The sequence below is a fragment of the Oncorhynchus keta genome, unplaced genomic scaffold (genome assembly GCF_023373465.1).
Source record: "Oncorhynchus keta strain PuntledgeMale-10-30-2019 unplaced genomic scaffold, Oket_V2 Un_contig_23574_pilon_pilon, whole genome shotgun sequence".
Taxonomy (NCBI): Eukaryota; Metazoa; Chordata; class Actinopteri; order Salmoniformes; family Salmonidae; genus Oncorhynchus; species Oncorhynchus keta.
The window spans coordinates 10,167-28,327 of NW_026283456.1; the positions used below are offsets into that span (position 1 = coordinate 10,167).

General features: G+C 48.1%; 1 protein-coding gene across 1 annotated transcript; it reads right to left on the reverse strand.

Moving 5' to 3' along the window:
* Window positions 1-1,887: 1,887 nt before the first annotated feature.
* On the reverse strand, window positions 1,888-17,057 carry LOC127921802 (fibronectin type III and SPRY domain-containing protein 1-like). Its single transcript, XM_052505400.1, has 3 exons — window positions 15,370-17,057; window positions 2,231-2,441; window positions 1,888-1,900 (listed from the first exon to the last, which is right to left on the reverse strand). Exons 1-3 carry the CDS (start codon window positions 15,482-15,484, stop codon window positions 1,888-1,890), a joined length of 339 nt encoding a protein of 112 aa, XP_052361360.1. The 5' UTR covers window positions 15,485-17,057.
* Between the last annotated feature and the right edge of the window lie 1,104 nt (window positions 17,058-18,161).

An 18,161-nucleotide genomic window follows, 5' to 3' on the forward strand; every position in this document is an offset into this window, starting at 1 on the left:
TGTATGCTGGTAGGCTGTTATGCGGTATGTATGTTGGTAGGCTGTACGGTATGTATGTTGGTAGGCTGTACGGTATGTATGTTGGTAGGCTGTACGGTATGCTCTCTGGTAGGCTGTACGATATGCTCTCTGGTAGGCTGTACGATATGTATGTTGGTAGGCTGTACGGTATGCATGTTGGTAGCCTGGTATCCTTACGGTATGTATGTTGGTAGGCTGTACAGTATGTATGTTGGTAGGCTGTACGGTATGCTCTCTGGTAGCCTGGTATCCTTACGGTATGTATGTTGGGAGGCTGGTATCCTTACGGTATGTATGTTGGTAGGCTGGACGGTATGTATGTTGGTAGGCTGAACGGTATGTATGTTGGTAGGCTGTACGGTATGCTCTCTGGTAGCCTGGTATCCTTACGGTATGTATGTTGGTAGGCTGTACGGTATGCATGTTGGTAGGCTGTACGGTATGCTCTCTGGTAGCCTGGTATCCATACGGTATGTATGTTGGGAGGCTGGTATCCTTACGGTATGTATGCTGGTAGGCTGTACGGTATGTATGTTGGTAGGCTGTATGGTATGTATGTTGGTAGGCTGTATGGTATGTATGTTGGTATCCTTACAGTATGTATGTTGGTAGGCTGTACGGTATGTATGTTGGTAGGCTGTACGGTATGTATGTTGGGAGGCTGTACGGTATGTATGTTGGTAGGCTGTACGGTATGTATGTTGGTAGGCTGGACGGTATGTATGTTGGTAGGCTGTACGGTATGTATGTTGGTAGGCTGTACGGTATGCTCTCTGGTAGCCTGGTATCCTTACGGTATGTATGTTGGTAGGCTGTACGGTACCATACCATAGGAGTCGACAGGACAGCACCAACAGATCTGGGACCAGGCTAGGTAATGACCATAGGAGTTGACATGACTGCACCAACAGATCTGGGACCAGGCTAGGTAATGATCATAGGAGTTGGCATGACTGCACCAACAGATCTGGGACCAGGCTAGGTAATGACCATAGGAGTTGGCATGACTGCACCAACAGATCTGGGACCAGGCTAGGTAATGCCCATAGGAGTTGGCATGACTGCACCAACAGATCTGGGACCAGGCTAGGTAATGACCATAGGAGTTGGCATGACTGCACCAACAGATCTGGGACCAGGCTAGGTAATGATCATAGGAGTTGGCATGACTGCACCAACAGATCTGGGACCAGGCTAGGTCATGATCATAGGCAAGACTGCCATCTGGGACAAAGCTATTTCAATGGCAGTTTGAGGTCAAATAAAGATAAGGCCCAATCCCAAATGTAACCCTAGACCCTAAGTCCGATGAACTAGTGGAGATCTGAGAGTATTTGACAGGCGCAGTCAATATGGTAATAAGCTCCAGCCTTCCTATTGACAGGCTCACTGGAAGTTTCACCATATTGCTCATAACCAATCAAATCCTCTCATATCTCAGCGTAAAGTGTTAAGGGTCCATTTGGGACACATTGTGTGTGTTCCGGGTTCAGTTCTCACCTGCCCTTGTTCTCCTTGCCCTTGACCTTGCTCTCCAGCCCCTTGCCTCCCTGGGGATCCCACCCACACTCCTGTCCTCTACCTTCAGGTTCAGATGGGACGACGACGAGTCGAAAAGTTAAACGCTGGGGAAGGAACCAATCAACCAACCAGTCAATCAGATAGATACCAATAACGTAATAACTACATAATTGTTAATCCAAGACAACATAGTCTTACCTCTGGTTTCCAGGGTAACTAACAGTCTTACCTCTGGTTTCCAGGGTAACTAACGGTCTCACCTCTGGTTTCCAGGGTAACTGGATCAGAGTATTCTCCAGCTGCTGCCTTGTTGCAAGCTCGTACCCGGAAGTTCATGAACTTGAGTCAAACTTTAAACCTGGAGGATGAACAACACATTATCTGTACAGGTTCATGATGTTCAGTAGTTGAACAAGTTTTCAGAGTTTGATAAAGTTACAAAAGGTGAAACAAAGCGAGATAGATTAGTCATATTTTAAACACAAGAAGCTGCATGAAAACACTGCAGTCTTAGCCCGGTCCCTGATTGGCTTGTGCCATCTTGCCAAGTGGCATGACAATGGCAATAGGAGTTGGCTAGCGACATAAACAGATCTGGGACCAGGCTAGGTAATGACCATAGGAGTTGGCAAGGCGACACAAACAGATCTGGGACCAGGCTACAGTGGGCCCTACTCTAGCTCCGTACCGGACAGTGAGTATTCTGTGGTCTTGATGTTGTCCACCACCTCCCAGCAACGTTCGTCTTTGATCCGTGGCAGTCCTTCGTGGTCGGTCTTTCTGTACTCCAGTATGTAGTGGTCTATCTTGCTGTCCTCCACTGGCATCTTCCAGGCTACAGACACAGTGTTGTCTAACACCAGACAGTCCCCCGACCTCCATCTCTGGGGCTTGAGGGACTGAAACGACACAGAGAAATGTGTATTTAAAAAGCCAGGAACAGATCCGTGCGATGGAAAATAATTTTAGGGTTGACTAAATACAAGCTTTTTGTATGTCCCCTAAATATGTAATGACATTCAGGATTATTATTATTATTTTATTTTATTATGATTCATTAATGGAAATGTTTTAAAAAAGGAGTGAAAGGTTTTTAGCGAGAGAGACAGAGAAAGAAACATGGTATAGAGGAGACGGACCCACTGGCCCTCTAGGTTACAGAGAGCTGGTAGTCCCATCCACCACACTACCAGGTGGGTGGTATAGAGGAGATGGACACACTGGTTACCCTCTAGGTTACAGAGAGCTGGTAGTCCCATCCACTAAACTACCAGGTGGGTGGTATAGAGGAGATGGACACACTGGTTACCCTCTAGGTTACAGAGAGCTGGTAGTCCCATCCACTAAACTACCAGGTGGGTGGTATAGAGGAGATGGACACACTGGTTACCCTCTAGGTTACAGAGAGCTGGTAGTCCCATCCACTAAACTACCAGGTGGGTGGTATGGAGGAGATGGACCCACTGGTTACCCTCTAGGTTACAGAGAGCTGGTAGTCCCATCCACCACACTACCAGGTGGGTGGTATGGAGGAGACGGACACACTGGCCCTCTAGGTTACAGAGAGCTGGTAGTCCCATCCACCACACTACCAGGTGGGTGGTATGGAGGAGACGGACACACTGGCCCTCTAGGTTACAGAGAGCTGGTAGTCCCATCCACCACACTACCAGGTGGGTGGTATGGAGGAGACGGACACACTGGCCCTCTAGGTTACAGAGAGCTGGTAGTCCCATCCACCACACTACCAGGTGGGTGGTATGGAGGAGACGGACACACTGGCCCTCTAGGTTACAGAGAGCTGGTAGTCCCATCCACCACACTACCAGGTGGGTGGTATGGAGGAGACGGACACACTGGCCCTCTAGGTTACAGAGAGCTGGTAGTCCCATCCACCACACTACCAGGTGGGTGGTATAGAGGAGACGGACCCACTGGTTGCCCTCTAGGTTACAGAGAGCTGGTAGTCCCAGAGTCTCTCAGAGCGTTCAGTCAGCCCACTGACCTCAACCCAGAGTCTCTCAGAGAGTTCACAGTCAGCCCACTGACCTCAACCCAGAGTCTCTCAGAGCGTTCAGTCAGCCCACTGACCTCAACCCAGAGTCTCTCAGAGAGTTCACAGTCAGCCCACTGACCTCAACCCAGAGTCTCTCAGAGAGTTCACAGTCAGCCCACTGACCTCAACCCAGAGTCTCTCAGAGTGTTCACAGTCAGCCCACTGACCTCAACCCAGAGTCTCTCAGAGAGTTCACAGTCAGCCCACTGACCTCAACCCAGAGTCTCTCAGAGTGTTCACAGTCAGTCCACTGACCTCAACCCAGAGTCTCTCAGAGAGTTCACAGTCAGTCCACTGACCTCAACCCAGAGTCTCTCAGAGAGTTCACAGTCAGCCCACTGACCTCAACCCAGAGTCTCTCAGAGAGTTCACAGTCAGCCCACTGACCTCAACCCAGAGTCTCTCAGAGAGTTCACAGTCAGCCCACTGACCTCCACCCAGAGTCTCTCAGAGAGTTCACAGTCAGCCCACTGACCTCAACCCAGAGTCTCTCAGAGTGTTCACAGTCAGCCCACTGACCTCAACCCAGAGTCTCTCAGAGTGTTCACAGTCAGTCCACTGACCTCAACCCAGAGTCTCTCAGAGAGTTCACAGTCAGCCCACTGACCTCAACCCAGAGTCTCTCAGAGTGTTCACAGTGAGCCCACTGACCTCAACCCAGAGTCTCTCAGACCTCAACCCAGAGTCTCTCAGAGCGTTCACAGTCAGTCCACTGACCTCAACCCAGAGTCTCTCAGAGCGTTCAGTCAGCCCACTGACCTCAACCCAGAGTCTCTCAGAGCGTTCAGTCAGTCCACTGACCTCAACCCAGAGTCTCTCAGAGCGTTCAGTCAGCCCACTGACCTCAACCCAGAGTCTCTCAGAGCCTTCACAGTCAGTCCACTGACCTCAACCCAGAGTCTCTCAGAGCGTTCAGTCAGTCCACTGACCTCAACCCAGAGTCTCTCAGACCTCAACCCAGAGTCTCTCAGAGTGTTCACAGTCAGCCCACTGACCTCAACCCAGAGTCTCTCAGAGAGTTCACAGTCAGCCCACTGACCTCAACCCAGAGTCTCTCAGAGTGTTCACAGTGAGCCCACTGACCTCAACCCAGAGTCTCTCAGACCTCAACCCAGAGTCTCTCAGAGTGTTCACAGTCAGTCCACTGACCTCAACCCAGAGTCTCTCAGAGCCTTCACAGTGAGTCCACTGACCTCAACCCAGAGTCTCTCAGAGAGTTCACAGTCAGCCCACTGACCTCAACCCAGAGTCTCTCAGAGCCTTCACAGTGAGTCCACTGACCTCAACCCAGAGTCTCTCAGAGAGTTCACAGTCAGCCCACTGACCTCAACCCAGAGTCTCTCAGAGCGTTCATCGTCAGCCCACTGACCTCAACCCAGAGTCTCTCAGAGCGTTTACAGTCAGTCCACTGACCTCCACCCAGAGTCTCTCAGAGCGTTCATCGTCAGCCCACTGACCTCCACCCAGAGTCTCTCAGAGCGTTCACAGTCAGCCCACTGACACCCCTATCAGGCCACAGTTAACAGTCAGCCCACTGACACCCCTATCAGGCCACAGTTAACAGTCAGCCCACTGACACCCCTATCAGGCCACAGTTAACAGTCAGCCCACTGACACCCCTATCAGGCCACAGTTAACAGTCAGCCCACTGACACCCCTATCAGGCCACAGTTAACAGTCAGCCCACTGACACCCCTATCAGGCCACAGTTAACAGTCAGCCCACTGACACCCCTATCAGGCCACAGTTAACAGTCAGCCCACTGACACCCCTATCAGATCAAAGCAAAATCACAGTCTACTTGAACAGAGCAGAACTCAATCATGAGGCATCAAAGCCGAAGGATCTGAATAATATTAAGAAATGCTGTAGATGTTAGGAAAGTAGAGTGGAAATCTACCCAAACAACTTCCTGGACAAAACGTTCCACTGTAAAATAGTGAAGGTGTAAACTTGGCAGTAGTAAACCTAAACAGTACATTTGACCTCTCAGCTTCCCTATCAAATCTAAAAATATCAAATAGAAAAAAGAAAAGAAAATGAACAACGATGCCAAGTTTACACCTTCTACTTTCCTCACATCTACAGCCTTTCTTAATGTTATGAAGAACGCAAAACACGGAACCCAAACCGTCTGCGCGCGTGTGCCATCTGTCACACCATGACCATAGTTTGCTTTGTATGTTTCTATGTTTTGTTTGGTCAGGGTGTGATCTGAGTGGGCATTCTATGTTGTGTGTCTAGTTTGTCTGTTTCTGTGTTTGGCCTGATATGGCCAGTCAGTCAGTCAGTCAGTCAGGGGACCAGAATGATATACAGTCAGTCAAACCTAAACATTTCAAGCAGAAAACCTAAAGAAAGTTAAAAATGACAAATGGTTTGATGAAGAATGCAAAAATCTAGGAAAGAAATTGAGAAACCTGTCCAACCAAAAACAGAGACCCAGAAAACCTGAGCCTACCCTCCAACCCAAAAAGGCCTGTGGTGTTGTTGATATCTTAAATGATAAAATATACAGACCACGAATTCCAATTGGCTATACTTCAACTCTAACATCATCCTTAGCTCTGGCATCTTCCCCAATATTTGTAACCAAGGACTGATCATCCCATTCCACAAAAGTGGAGACAAACTTGAGCTCAATAACTACCGTGGGATATGCATCAACAGCAACCTTGGGAAAATCATCTGCATTATCATTAACAGCAGACTCATACATTTCCTCAGTGAAAACAATGTACTAAGCAAATGTCAAATTGGCTTTTTACCAAATTACCGTACGACAGACCGCGTATTCATCCTGCACACAATAATTGACAAAGACACACCACGAGTGAGATGCAGCCTACTACAGTGAGATGCAGCCTACCACAGTGAGATGCAGCATACTACAGTGAGATGCAGCATACTACAGTGAGATGCAGCATACTACAGTGAGATGCAGCCTACTACAGTGAGATGCAGCCTACCACAGTGAGATGCAGCCTACCACAGTGAGATGCAGCCTACCACAGTGAGATGCAGCATACTACAGTGAGATGCAGCCTACTACAGTGTGATGCAGCCTACTACAGTGAGATGCAGCCTACTACAGTGAGATGCAGCCTACTACAGTGAGATGCAGCCTACTATTACAGTGAGATGCAGCCTACTATTACAGTGAGATGCAGCCTACTATTACAGTGAGATGCAGCCTACTATTACAGTGAGATGCAGCCTACTATTACAGTGAGATACAGCCTACTACAGTGAGATGCAGCCTACTATTACAGTGAGATGCAGCCTACTATTACAGTGAGATGCAGCCTACTATTACAGTGAGATGCAGCCTACTATTACAGTGAGATACAGCCTACTACAGTGATATACAGCCTACTACAGTGAGATGCAGCCTACTATTACAGTGAGATGCAGCCTACTATTACAGTGAGATGCAGCCTACTATTACAGTGAGATACAGCCTACTATTACAGTGAGATGCAGCCTACTATTACAGTGAGATACAGCCTACTACAGTGAGATGCAGCCTACTACAGTGAGATGCAGCCTACTATTACAGTGAGATGCAGCCTACTATTACAGTGAGATGCAGCCTACTATTACAGTGAGATACAGCCTACTACAGTGAGATGCAGCCTACTACAGTGATATACAACCTACTACAGTGAGATGCAGCCTACTATTACAGTGAGATACAGCCTACTATTACAGTGAGATACAGCCTACTACAATGAGATGCAGCCTACTATTACAGTGAGATGCAGTCTACTATTACAGTGAGATGCAGCCTACTATTACAGTGAGATGCAGCCTACTATTACAGTGAGATGCAGCCTACTATTACAGTGAGACGCAGCCTACTATTACAGTGAGATGCAGCCTACTATTGCAGTGAGATGCAGCATACTATTACAGTGAGATGCAGCCTACTATTACAGTGAGATGCAGCCTACTATTACAGTGAGATGCAGCCTACTATTACAGTGAGATGCAGCCTACTACAGTGAGATGCAGCCTACTATTACAGTGAGATGCAGCATACTATTACAGTGAGATGCAGCCTACTACAGTGAGATGCAGCCTACTACAGTGAGATGCAGCCTACTACAGTGAGATGCAGCCTACTATTACAGTGAGATGCAGCCTACTATTACAGTGAGATGCAGCCTACTATTACAGTGAGATGCAGCCTACTACAGTGAGATGCAGCATACTACAGTGAGATGCAGCCTACTACAGTGAGATGCAGCCTACTACAGTGAGATGCAGCCTACTACAGTGAGATGCAGCCTACTACAGTGAGATGCAGCCTACTACAGTGAGATGCAGCCATCTACAGTGAGATGCAGCCTACTACAGTGAGATGCAGCCTACTACAGTGAGATGCAGCCTACTACAGTGAGATGCAGCCTACTACAGTGAGATGCAGCCTACTACAGTGAGATGCAGCCTACTGCAGTGAGATGCAGCCTACAGCAGTGAGATGCAGCCTACAGCCGTGAGATGCAGCCTACAGCCTGCGGCTTGGGTAGGATTCTAGGTTAACCTGCAGCTAGGTGGTTTGATGATGCTGCTTGCTGCTCATGATCGTTCTTTGTTTGCATACTCTGGCTAAGCTAATTTCTGATATCAATCAACCATATCAACATAAGACCAAAGTCACCCTGTCTGGTTGTGTACCATCCCACTAGAAGTGCAACAAGGTCTGTATTCATAAAGTACCTTCGAGTAGGATTGCTGGTCTAGGATCAGTTTTGACCTTTTTGACCTTTTAGATTATAATGAATGGACAGGGGGCCCTGATCCTAGGATAGGATCTCCTACTCCAAGACACTTGATGAATACCGGCCCAGATCTGAAGTAACATATGGCTTGTGCTCCTTCTAGTAATCCCATCTGAGATGTTATGGAGGTTATATAAAAAGGTTAGAGTTAGGTTTCACGTTTCTATATTTGTTCAGCCTTCACAGCACTGCCAATCCTGGAAAACACTGTCAGGTTACCCCATGGGCAGTGTCTGAACTGGCACCCTGTTCAATATCTGGTGCCCCATATGCCTCAGGTCTAAAGTAGTGCACTATTATAGGGAATAGGGTTCTATAGGGCTCTGGTCTAAAGTAGTGCACTATTATAGGGAATAGGGTTCCATAGGGCTCAGGTCTAAAGTAGTGCACTATTATAGGGAATAGGGTTCTATAGGGCTCAGGTCTAAAGTAGTGCACTATTATAGGGAATAGGGTTCTATAGGGCTCAGGTCTAAAGTAGTGCACTATTATAGGGAATAGGGTTCCATAGGGCTCTGGTCTAAAGTAGTGCACTATATAGGGAATAGGGTTCTGGTCTAAAGTAGTGCACTACATAGGAATAGGGTTCCATATACCTCAGGTCAAAAGTAGTGCACTATTGTAGGGAATAGGGTTCCATAGGGCTCTGGTCTAAAGTAGTGCACTATAATAGGGAATAGGGTTCCATAGGGCTCTGGTCTAAAGTAGTGCACTATATAGGGAATAGGGTTCCATAGGGCTCTGGTCTAAAGTAGTGCACTATATAGGGAATAGGGTTCTATAGGGCTCAGGTCTAAAGTAGTGCACTATTATAGGGAATAGGGTTCCATAGGGCTCTGGTCTAAAGTAGTGCACTATTATAGGGAATAGGGTTCTATAGGGCTCAGGTCTAAAGTAGTGCACTATTATAGGGAATAGGGTTCCATAGGGCTCTGGTCTAAAGTAGTGCACTATATAGGGAATAGGGTTCTGGTCTAAAGTAGTGCACTACATAGGGAATAGGGTTCCATATACCTCAGGTCAAAAGTAGTGCACTATTGTAGGGAATAGGGTTCCATAGGGCTCTGGTCTAAAGTAGTGCACTATAATAGGGAATAGGGTTCCATAGGGCTCTGGTCTAAAGTAGTGCACTATATAGGGAATAGGGTTCCATAGGGCTCTGGTCTAAAGTAGTGCACTATATAGGGAATAGGGTTCCATAGGGCTCTGGTCTAAAGTAGTACACCATATATAGGGAATAGGGTTCTAGTCTGAACTAGTGCACTATATAGGGAATAGGGTTCCATAGGGCTCTGGTCTAAAATAGTGCACTATATATATAGGGAATAGGTTTCTGGTCAAAAGTAGGACAGGGTTCCATTTGGGACACATTCCATGCCTACTACACTGCTCTCTAACCATGCCACAGAGGTAAGGGCTAGTCTGTCTCTTTTAGTCACAGTTGAAGACTTTGAGAGGACCGAAGCGCTGCTCTCACGGTCCACTGAGCATGTCTACTAGCTCCGAGCTGAGAGAGAGCAGCGCTGCCGAGCCACAGCCTTGCCTCAACCACACAGTCAGCTTGAGAAGGATTTGTCCTATCCAAGCAGTTCTCTAATCTAGCCACTGTGACGACTGCCCTCAAAGCCTCTCCAGGTCCACGACAACGCATACAGCTAATCTGATGTATCAACGTAACCCAGTCAGTTTGAGTTTTGCTCCACTACACTGACAGACTGCCCCCCCTAAAAGAGCTATTCAAAGCTTCCCAGTGCCACAACAGAGCATACAGCTAATATGATGTATCAGTAATACTCAAACCTCAAGAATACAGGCCACTGGACCTCAGTCAGAAACACAGTGACTGTATATCCCTACAGCTCTATAGCCCTACATCCCTACAGCTCTACAGCTCTACATCCCTACAGCTCTACATCCCTACAGCTCTACATCCCTTCAGCTCTACATCCCTTCAGCTCTACATCCCTTCAGCTCTACATCCCTTCAGCTCTACATCCCTTCAGCTCTACATCCCTTCAGCTCTCCAGCCCTACAGCTCTACATCCCTTCAGCTCTACAGCCCTACAGCTCTACAGCCCTACAGCTCTACAGCCCTACAGCTCTACAGCCCTACAGCCCTACAGCTCTCCAGCCCTACAGCTCTCCAGCCCTACAGCTCTCCAGCCCTACAGCCCTACAGCCCTACAGCTCTACAGCTCTACAGCTCTCCAACTCTACATCCCTTCAGCTCTCCAGCTCTACATCCCTTCAGCTCTACAGTTCTACATCCCTTCAGCTCTACATCCCTTCAGCTCTACAGCTCTACATCCCTTCAGCTCTACATCCCTTCAGCTCTACATCCCTTCAGCTCTACATCCCTTCAGCTCTACAGCCCTACAGCGCTACATCCCTTCAGCCCTACAGCTCTACATCCCTTCAGCCCTACAGCTCTACATCCCTTCAGCCCTACAGCTCTACATCCCTTCAGCCCTACAGCTCTACATCCCTTCAGCCCTACAGCTCTACATCCCTTCAGCCCTACAGCTCTCCAGCCCTACAGCTCTACATCCCTACAGCTCTACATCCCTACAGCCCATCTCTATCAGTATTACTCCAGTAGTACATAGAGGGAATCAGTAAATCATGAGAAAGGTCTTCTCCTGCCCGGGTTAGTTCCCCCAAAGATCCTGTTCTCTTCTGGGTTATTTTAGTCTTGTTGAGGTGGTTAACTCTGATCTGTGTGGTCTGTGGTACTGTAGTGTCTGGCTGCTCAGGGCATCTGTGGTCGACTCGTGTGCTAGTCTAGTGCAGTGGTTCTCGGACCTCCAGCCGTGCCATCTGTGGTCGACTCGTGTGCTCGTCTAGTGCAGTGGTTCTCGGACCTCCAGCCGTGCCATCTGTGGTCGACTCGTGTGCTCGTCTAGTGCAGTGGTTCTCGGACCTCCAGCCGTGCCATCTGTGGTCGACTCGTGTGCTCGTCTAGTGCAGTGGTTCTCGGACCTCCAGCCGTGCCATCTGTGGTCGACTCGTGTGCTCGTCTAGTGCAGTGGTTCTCGGACCTCCAGCCGTGCCATCTGTGGTCGACTCGTGTGCTCGTCTAGTGCAGTGGTTCTCGGACCTCCAGCCGTGCCATCTGTGGTCGACTCGTGTGCTCGTCTAGTGCAGTGGTTCTCGGACCTCCAGCCGTGCCATCTGTGGTCGACTCGTGTGCTCGTCTAGTGCAGTGGTTCTCGGACCTCCAGCCGTGCCATCTGTGGTCGACTCGTGTGCTCGTCTAGTGCAGTGGTTCTCGGACCTCCAGCCGTGCCATCTGTGGTCGACTTGTGTGCTCGTCTAGTGCAGTGGTTCTCAAACCTCTCCTGAGGACCTCCAGCCGTGCCATGTATTTTATATTTTCTGTAGCTAGTACATCTGATTTAACTAAATATCAAACCCTTAACTACCTGAATCAGGTGAGATGGTTTAATGCTACAACAACATTGTGAACCGTCATGGCGGGGTACCCGAGGAGAAGTCTGAACCGTCGTGGCAGGGTCCCTGAGGAGAAGTTTGAACCGTCGTGGCGGGGTCCCTGAGGAGAGGTTTGAACCGTCATGACGGGGTCCCCGAGGAGAAGTCTGAACCGTCATGACGGGGTCCCCGAGGAGAAGTCTGAACCGTCGTGGCAGGGTCCCCGAGGAGAGGTTTGAACCGTCATGACGGGGTCCCCGAGGAGAAGTTTGAACCTTCGTGGCGGGGTCCCCGAGGAGAAGTTTGAACCGTCATGACGGGGTCCCCGAGGAGAAGTTTGAACCTTCGTGGCGGGGTCCCCGAGGAGAAGTTTGAACCTTCGTGGCGGGGTCCCCGAGGAGAAGTTTGAACCTTCGTGGCGGGGTCCCCGAGGAGAAGTTTGAACCGTCGTGGCGGGGTCCCTGAGGAGAAGTTTGAACCGTCGTGGCGGGGTCCCTGAGGAGAGGTTTGAACCGTCGTGGCGGGGTCCCAGAGGAGAAGTTCGAACCGTCGTGGCGGGTTCCCGAGGAGAAGTTTGAACCGTCGTGGCGGGGTCCCCGAGGAGAAGTTTGAACCGTCGTGGCGGGGTCCCAGAGGAGAAGTTTGAACCGTCGTGGCGGGGTCCCCGAGGAGAAGTCCGAACCGTCGTGGCGGGGTCCCCGAGGAGAAGTCCGAACCTTCGTGGCGGGGTCCCTGAGGAGAAGTCCGAACCGTCGTGGCGGGGTCCCTGAGGAGAAGTCCGAACCGTCGTGGCGGGGTCCCTGAGGAGAAGTCCGAACCGTCGTGGCGGGGTCCCTGAGGAGAAGTCCGAACCGTCGTGGCGGGGTCCCCGAGGAGAAGTCCGAACCGTCGTGGCGGGGTCCCGAGGAGAAGTCCGAACCGTCGTGGCGGGGTCCCTGAGGAGAAGTTTGAACCGTCGTGGCGGGGTCCCCGAGGAGAAGTTTGAACAGTCGTGGCGGGGTCCCCGAGGAGAAGTTTGAACCGTCGTGGCGGGGTCCCCGAGGAGAAGTCCGAACCGTCGTGGCGGGGTCCCCGAGGAGAAGTCCGAACCGTCGTGGCGGGGTCCCCGAGGAGAAGTCCGAACCGTTGTGACGGGGTCCCAGAGGAGAAGTCCGAACCGTCGTGGGCGGGGTCCCAGAGGAGAAGTTTGAACCGTCGTGGCGGGGTCCCCGAGGAGAAGTCCAAACCGTTGTGACGGGGTCCCAGAGGAGAAGTCCGAACCGTCGTGGGCGGGGTCCCAGAGGAGAAGTTTGAACCGTCGTGGCGGGGTCCCCGAGGAGAAGTCCGAACCGTCGTGGGCGGGGTCCCCGAGGAGAAGTCCGAACCGTCGTGGCGGGGTCCCTGAGGAGAAGTCCGAACCGTCGTGGCGGGGTCCCCGAGGAGAGGTTTGAACCGTCGTGGCGGGGTCCCCGAGGAGAGGTTTGAACCGTCGTGGCGGGGTCCCTGAGGAGAAGTTTGAAAACCACTGGTCTAGTGCAGTGCCTTAGGGACTCTGTACGACACAGCGATGGGAGGAGGACACAGTTGTGTCAAGTTGGCTGGATGTCCTTTGGTTGGTGGACCATTCTTGATACACACAGGAAACTGTTGAGCGTGAAAAACCCAGCAGCGTTGCAGTTCATGACATTAACCAGTACACCTGGCACCTACTACCATACCCCGTTCAAAGGCATGTAAATCTTTTGTCTCGCCCATTCACCCTCTGAATGGCAAACATTCACAATCCACGTCTCCATTGTCTCAAGGCTTAAACATCCTTCTTTAACGTGTCTCCTCCCCTTCATCTACATGTCTCCTCCCCTTCATCTACATGTCTCCTCCCCTTCATCTACACTGATTGAAGTGGATTTAACAAGAGACATCAATAAGGGATCATATCCTTCACCTGGATTCACCTGGTCAGTCTATGTCATGGAAAGAGCAGGTGTTCCTAATGTTTTGTACACTCAATGTAGATTATTTTTATTTTTTTAATTTTTTTTATTTTATTTCACCTTTATTTAACCAGGTAGGCCAGATCACCTTTATTTAACCAGGTAGGCCAGATCACCTTTATTTAACCAGGTAGGCCAGATCACCTTTATTTAACCAGGTAGGCCAGATCACCTTTATTTAACCAGGTAGGTCAGTTGAGAACAAGTTCTCATTTACAACTGTGACCTGGCCAAGATAAACACAAAGATAAATAAAGATAAAGCAAAGCAGTGAGACAAAAAACAACACCACCGAGTTAGATTGGATACTACCCAGAGAAAAAAAAGAAACTAAATGAATCCACAAAGTAGGCTAATTATGAGGGATAATCAAATGACCAATAGGAAACATTTCCAAACACATTATTATAATAAATGCAAATATTAGCCGTCTTTTTTTCCATGCTAATTCAATCTTATTGTGCACAGTAATAATATAGACTGCTCTCCGGTATTTATTTGGACGGTAAAAGCTGAAATGTGTAAATTCTCCAGCATTTTGAATTTAATATATCAAAATATTTCATATCAGATCAGGCGACAGTACTGAATGTCTAAAGTAGTGCACTATATATAGGGAATAGGGTTCCATAGGGCTCTGGTCTATAGTAGTGCACTATATATAGGGAATAGGGTTCCATAGGGCTCTGGTCTATAGTAGTGCACTATATATAGGGAATAGGGTTCCATAGGGCTCTGGTCTATAGTAGTGCACTATATATAGGGAATAGGGTTCCATAGGGCTCTGGTCTAAAGTAGTGCACTATATATAGGGAATAGGGTTCCATAGGGCTCTGGTCTATAGTAGTGCACTATATATAGGGAATAGGGTTCCATAGGGCTCTGGTCTAAAGTAGTGCACTATATATAGGGAATAGGGTTCCATAGGGCTCTGGTCTAAAGTAGTGCACTATATATAGGGAATAGGGTTCCATAGGGCTCTGGTCTATAGTAGTGCACTATATATAGGGAATAGGGTTCCATAGGGCTCTGGTCTATAGTAGTGCACTATATATAGGGAATAGGGTTCCATAGGGCTCTGGTCTATAGTAGTGCACTATATATAGGGAATAGGGTTCAATAGGGCTCTGGTCTATAGTAGTGCACTATATATAGGGAATAGGGTTCCATAGGGCTCTGGTCTATAGTAGTGCACTATATATAGGGAATAGGGTTCCATAGGGCTCTGGTCTAAAGTAGTGCACTATATATAGGGAATAGGGTTCCATAGGGCTCTGGTCTATAGTAGTGCACTATATATAGGGAATAGGGTTCCATAGGGCTCTGGTCTAAAGTAGTGCACTATATATAGGGAATAGGGTTCCATAGGGCTCTGGTCTATAGTAGTGCACTATATATAGGGAATAGGGTTCCATAGGGCTCTGGTCTAAAGTAGTGCACTATATATAGGGAATAGGGTTCCATTGGGCTCTGGTCTAAAGTAGTGCACTATATATAGGGAATAGGGTCCCATAGGGTTCTGGTCTGAAGTAGTGCACTACATAGGGAATAGGGGTCACTTGGGACACAAACCAGATGTACGTACCAGGCAGAAACTTGAGGTTCTGGAGGAGTTGCCGTTCCTGGTTGAAGTCCACCATGAGATGGTCCATGTTATCTGTGGCCTTGGGCTTCATGGTCAGTCTGAAGGCTGGTGCCATTGTTACCCTGCAGGGAGGAGCATGGCACAGTGAGGCCACCAGAACACCATAGCAGAGTAACACCAACAACAACACCCTTCAGCTAGCCTGAGTCTGTCAGTCTGTTTGTGCTATCACATTCAAGTTTAGTACCGATGTCATTAAAAAAAGAAAATCGGAATAATTACATAAGCATATGTTTTGTGAGACATGTTAACTCCTTGTCATGTTTGTCTTGGCAGCAGCGGCGTTGGAGTCGGCAAGAGCAGGAACAGGTCTGGGATCAGCCCTCCCAGGTGGGGAGCAGGTGGAGGAGACACACAAAAGCTGTGTTTCCATTAACTTGGGATTTTTTGTCGCCATTTTTCGCAAAAACCTACAGCGTCTAATAAAAATGAAAAATGGTTTGACCAGTTGGATTTAGGGGGCGCTCTTTTAATTTTTGGATGAAAAACGTTCCCGTTTTAAACAAGATATTTCGTCACGAAAAGATGCTCGACTATGCATGTAATCGACAGCTTTGGAAAGAAAACACTGACGTTTCCAAAACTGCAAAGATATTGTCTGTGAGTGCCACAGAACTGATGTTACAGGCGAAACCCAGATAAAAATCCAATCAGGAAGTGCCGCATTTTTTGAAACCGCCTCATGCCAATTACTCCTTATATGGCTGTGAAGGAGCTAGGAGTCAGCTTATGTTTTCCACGTTTTCCCCAAGGTGTCTGCAGCATTGTGACTTCTTTTTAGGCATTTCCCTTGAAGAATGGCTGTGGTCCCTTACAGCCATTCTTGGCACGTGGTCACATGGTGTCTCCCGCAGAAAACCTTGCGTAAAATACTGAGGTAGCCATTTTGCCAATCGTTTCTTATGAGAAACCAACTGCCTCCACGGATATATTATCGAATACTTATGTTAAAAACACCTTGAGGATGGATCCTAAACAACGTTTGCTGTGTTTGTCGATATTATGGAGCAAATTTTGAAAAAAGTTTGGCGTTATAGTTGAAGTATTTTTCGGTCGATTTCTCACCTTCAAAAATATTATTTTTGGAAAAAAGGAACATTTGCTATCTAACTGGGAGTCTCCTGAGTGAAAACATCCGAAGTTCTTCAAAAGGTAAATGATTTAATTTGGTTGATTTTCTTATTTTTGTGAAAATGTTGCCTGCTGCCATCAGAGCTTTGCATATAGCATTATGCCATGATAAACGTACACTGTTGTAACGCATATTTTGAAAATCTGAGATGACAGTGTTGTTAACAAAAGGCTAAGCTTGTGTTTGAATATATTTATTTCATTTGCGTTTTGTTGCGTATTTATGTCCGCTGCGTTATGCTAATGCGTTTGAAGCTATGATACCGGACACGGGTTTGCTAGTCGCAAGAAGTTAAGTGTTAAGTTAAGTTTCCATTATCCATTTAGGCAGATTGCAAAATAATTAAATTGGCAACCGCCCCAGTCTGCCCTCCCACACACAAGATCCGCTTCCTGGCTCAGGTAGGCCGCCAAAGCCAGCATTGACAGACTGCAATAAATGTATTAATATTTGCTATATTCTAAATCATTCTCATGTGTCAACTGTTCGCCACGGTACGTCGCCATGGTGAGACTTGCTCTCCTGTATACAGTGAGGGGGAAAAAAGCATTTGATCCCCTGCTGATTTTTATAATTTTAAAATGGTAGGTTTATTTGAACAGTGAGATACAGAATATTAACAAAAAAACGCATGTCAAAAATGGTATAAATTGATTTGCATTTTAATGAGAGAAATAAGTATTTGACCCCTCTCAATCAGAAAGATTTCTGTCTCCTAGGTGTCTTTTACACAGGTAACGAGCTGAGATTAGGAGCACACTCTTAAAGGAAGTGCTCCTAATCTCAGTTTGTTACCTGTATAAAAAGACACCTGTCCACAGAAGCAATCAATCAATCAGATTCCAAACTCTCTACCATGGCCAAGACCAAAGAGCTCTCCAAGGATGTCAGGGACAAGATTGTAGACCTACACAAGGCTGGAATGGGCTACAAGACCATCGCCAAGCAGCTTGGTGAGAAGGTGACAACAGTTGGTGCGATTATTCGCAAATGGAAGAAACACAAAAGAACTGTCAATCTCCCTCGGCCTGGGGCTCCATGCAAGATGTCACCTCGTGAAGTTGCAATGATCATGAGAACGGTGAGGAATCAGCCCAGAACTACACGGGAGGATCTTGTCAAGGATCTCAAGGCAGCTGGGACCTTGAGTCACCAAGAAAACAATTGGTAACACACTACGCTGCGAAGGACTGAAATCTACGCCGTGAAGGACTGAAATCCTGCAGCGTCCGCAAGGTTCCCCTGCTCAACAAAGCACATATACATGCCCATCTGAAGTTTGCCAATGAACATCTGAATGATTCAGAGGACAACTGGGTGAAAGTGTTGTGGTCAGATGAGACCAAAATGGAGCTCTTTGGCAACTCAACTCACCGTGTTTGGAGGAGGAGGAATGCTGCCTATGACCCCAAGAACACCATCCCCACCATCAAAACACAGCGGTGGAAACATTATGCTTTGGGGTGTTTTTCTGCTAAGGGGACAGGACAACTTCACTGTATCAAAGGGATGATGGACGGGGCCTTGTGCCGTCAAATCTTGGGTGAGAACCTCCTTCCCTCAGCCAGGGGATTGAAAATGGGTCGTGGATGGGTATTCC

Excerpts from the sequence above, each read along its gene's own strand:
- LOC127921802 (XM_052505400.1), bottom strand. The coding sequence starts at position 15,484 with ATGGCACCAGCCTTCAGACTGACCATGAAGCCCAAGGCCACAGATAAC. Across the intron at positions 2,442-15,369 it reads GAACCTCAAGTTTCTGCCTG|TCCCTCAAGCCCCAGAGATG; the intron begins GTACGTACATCT and ends GTGTCGTTTCAG.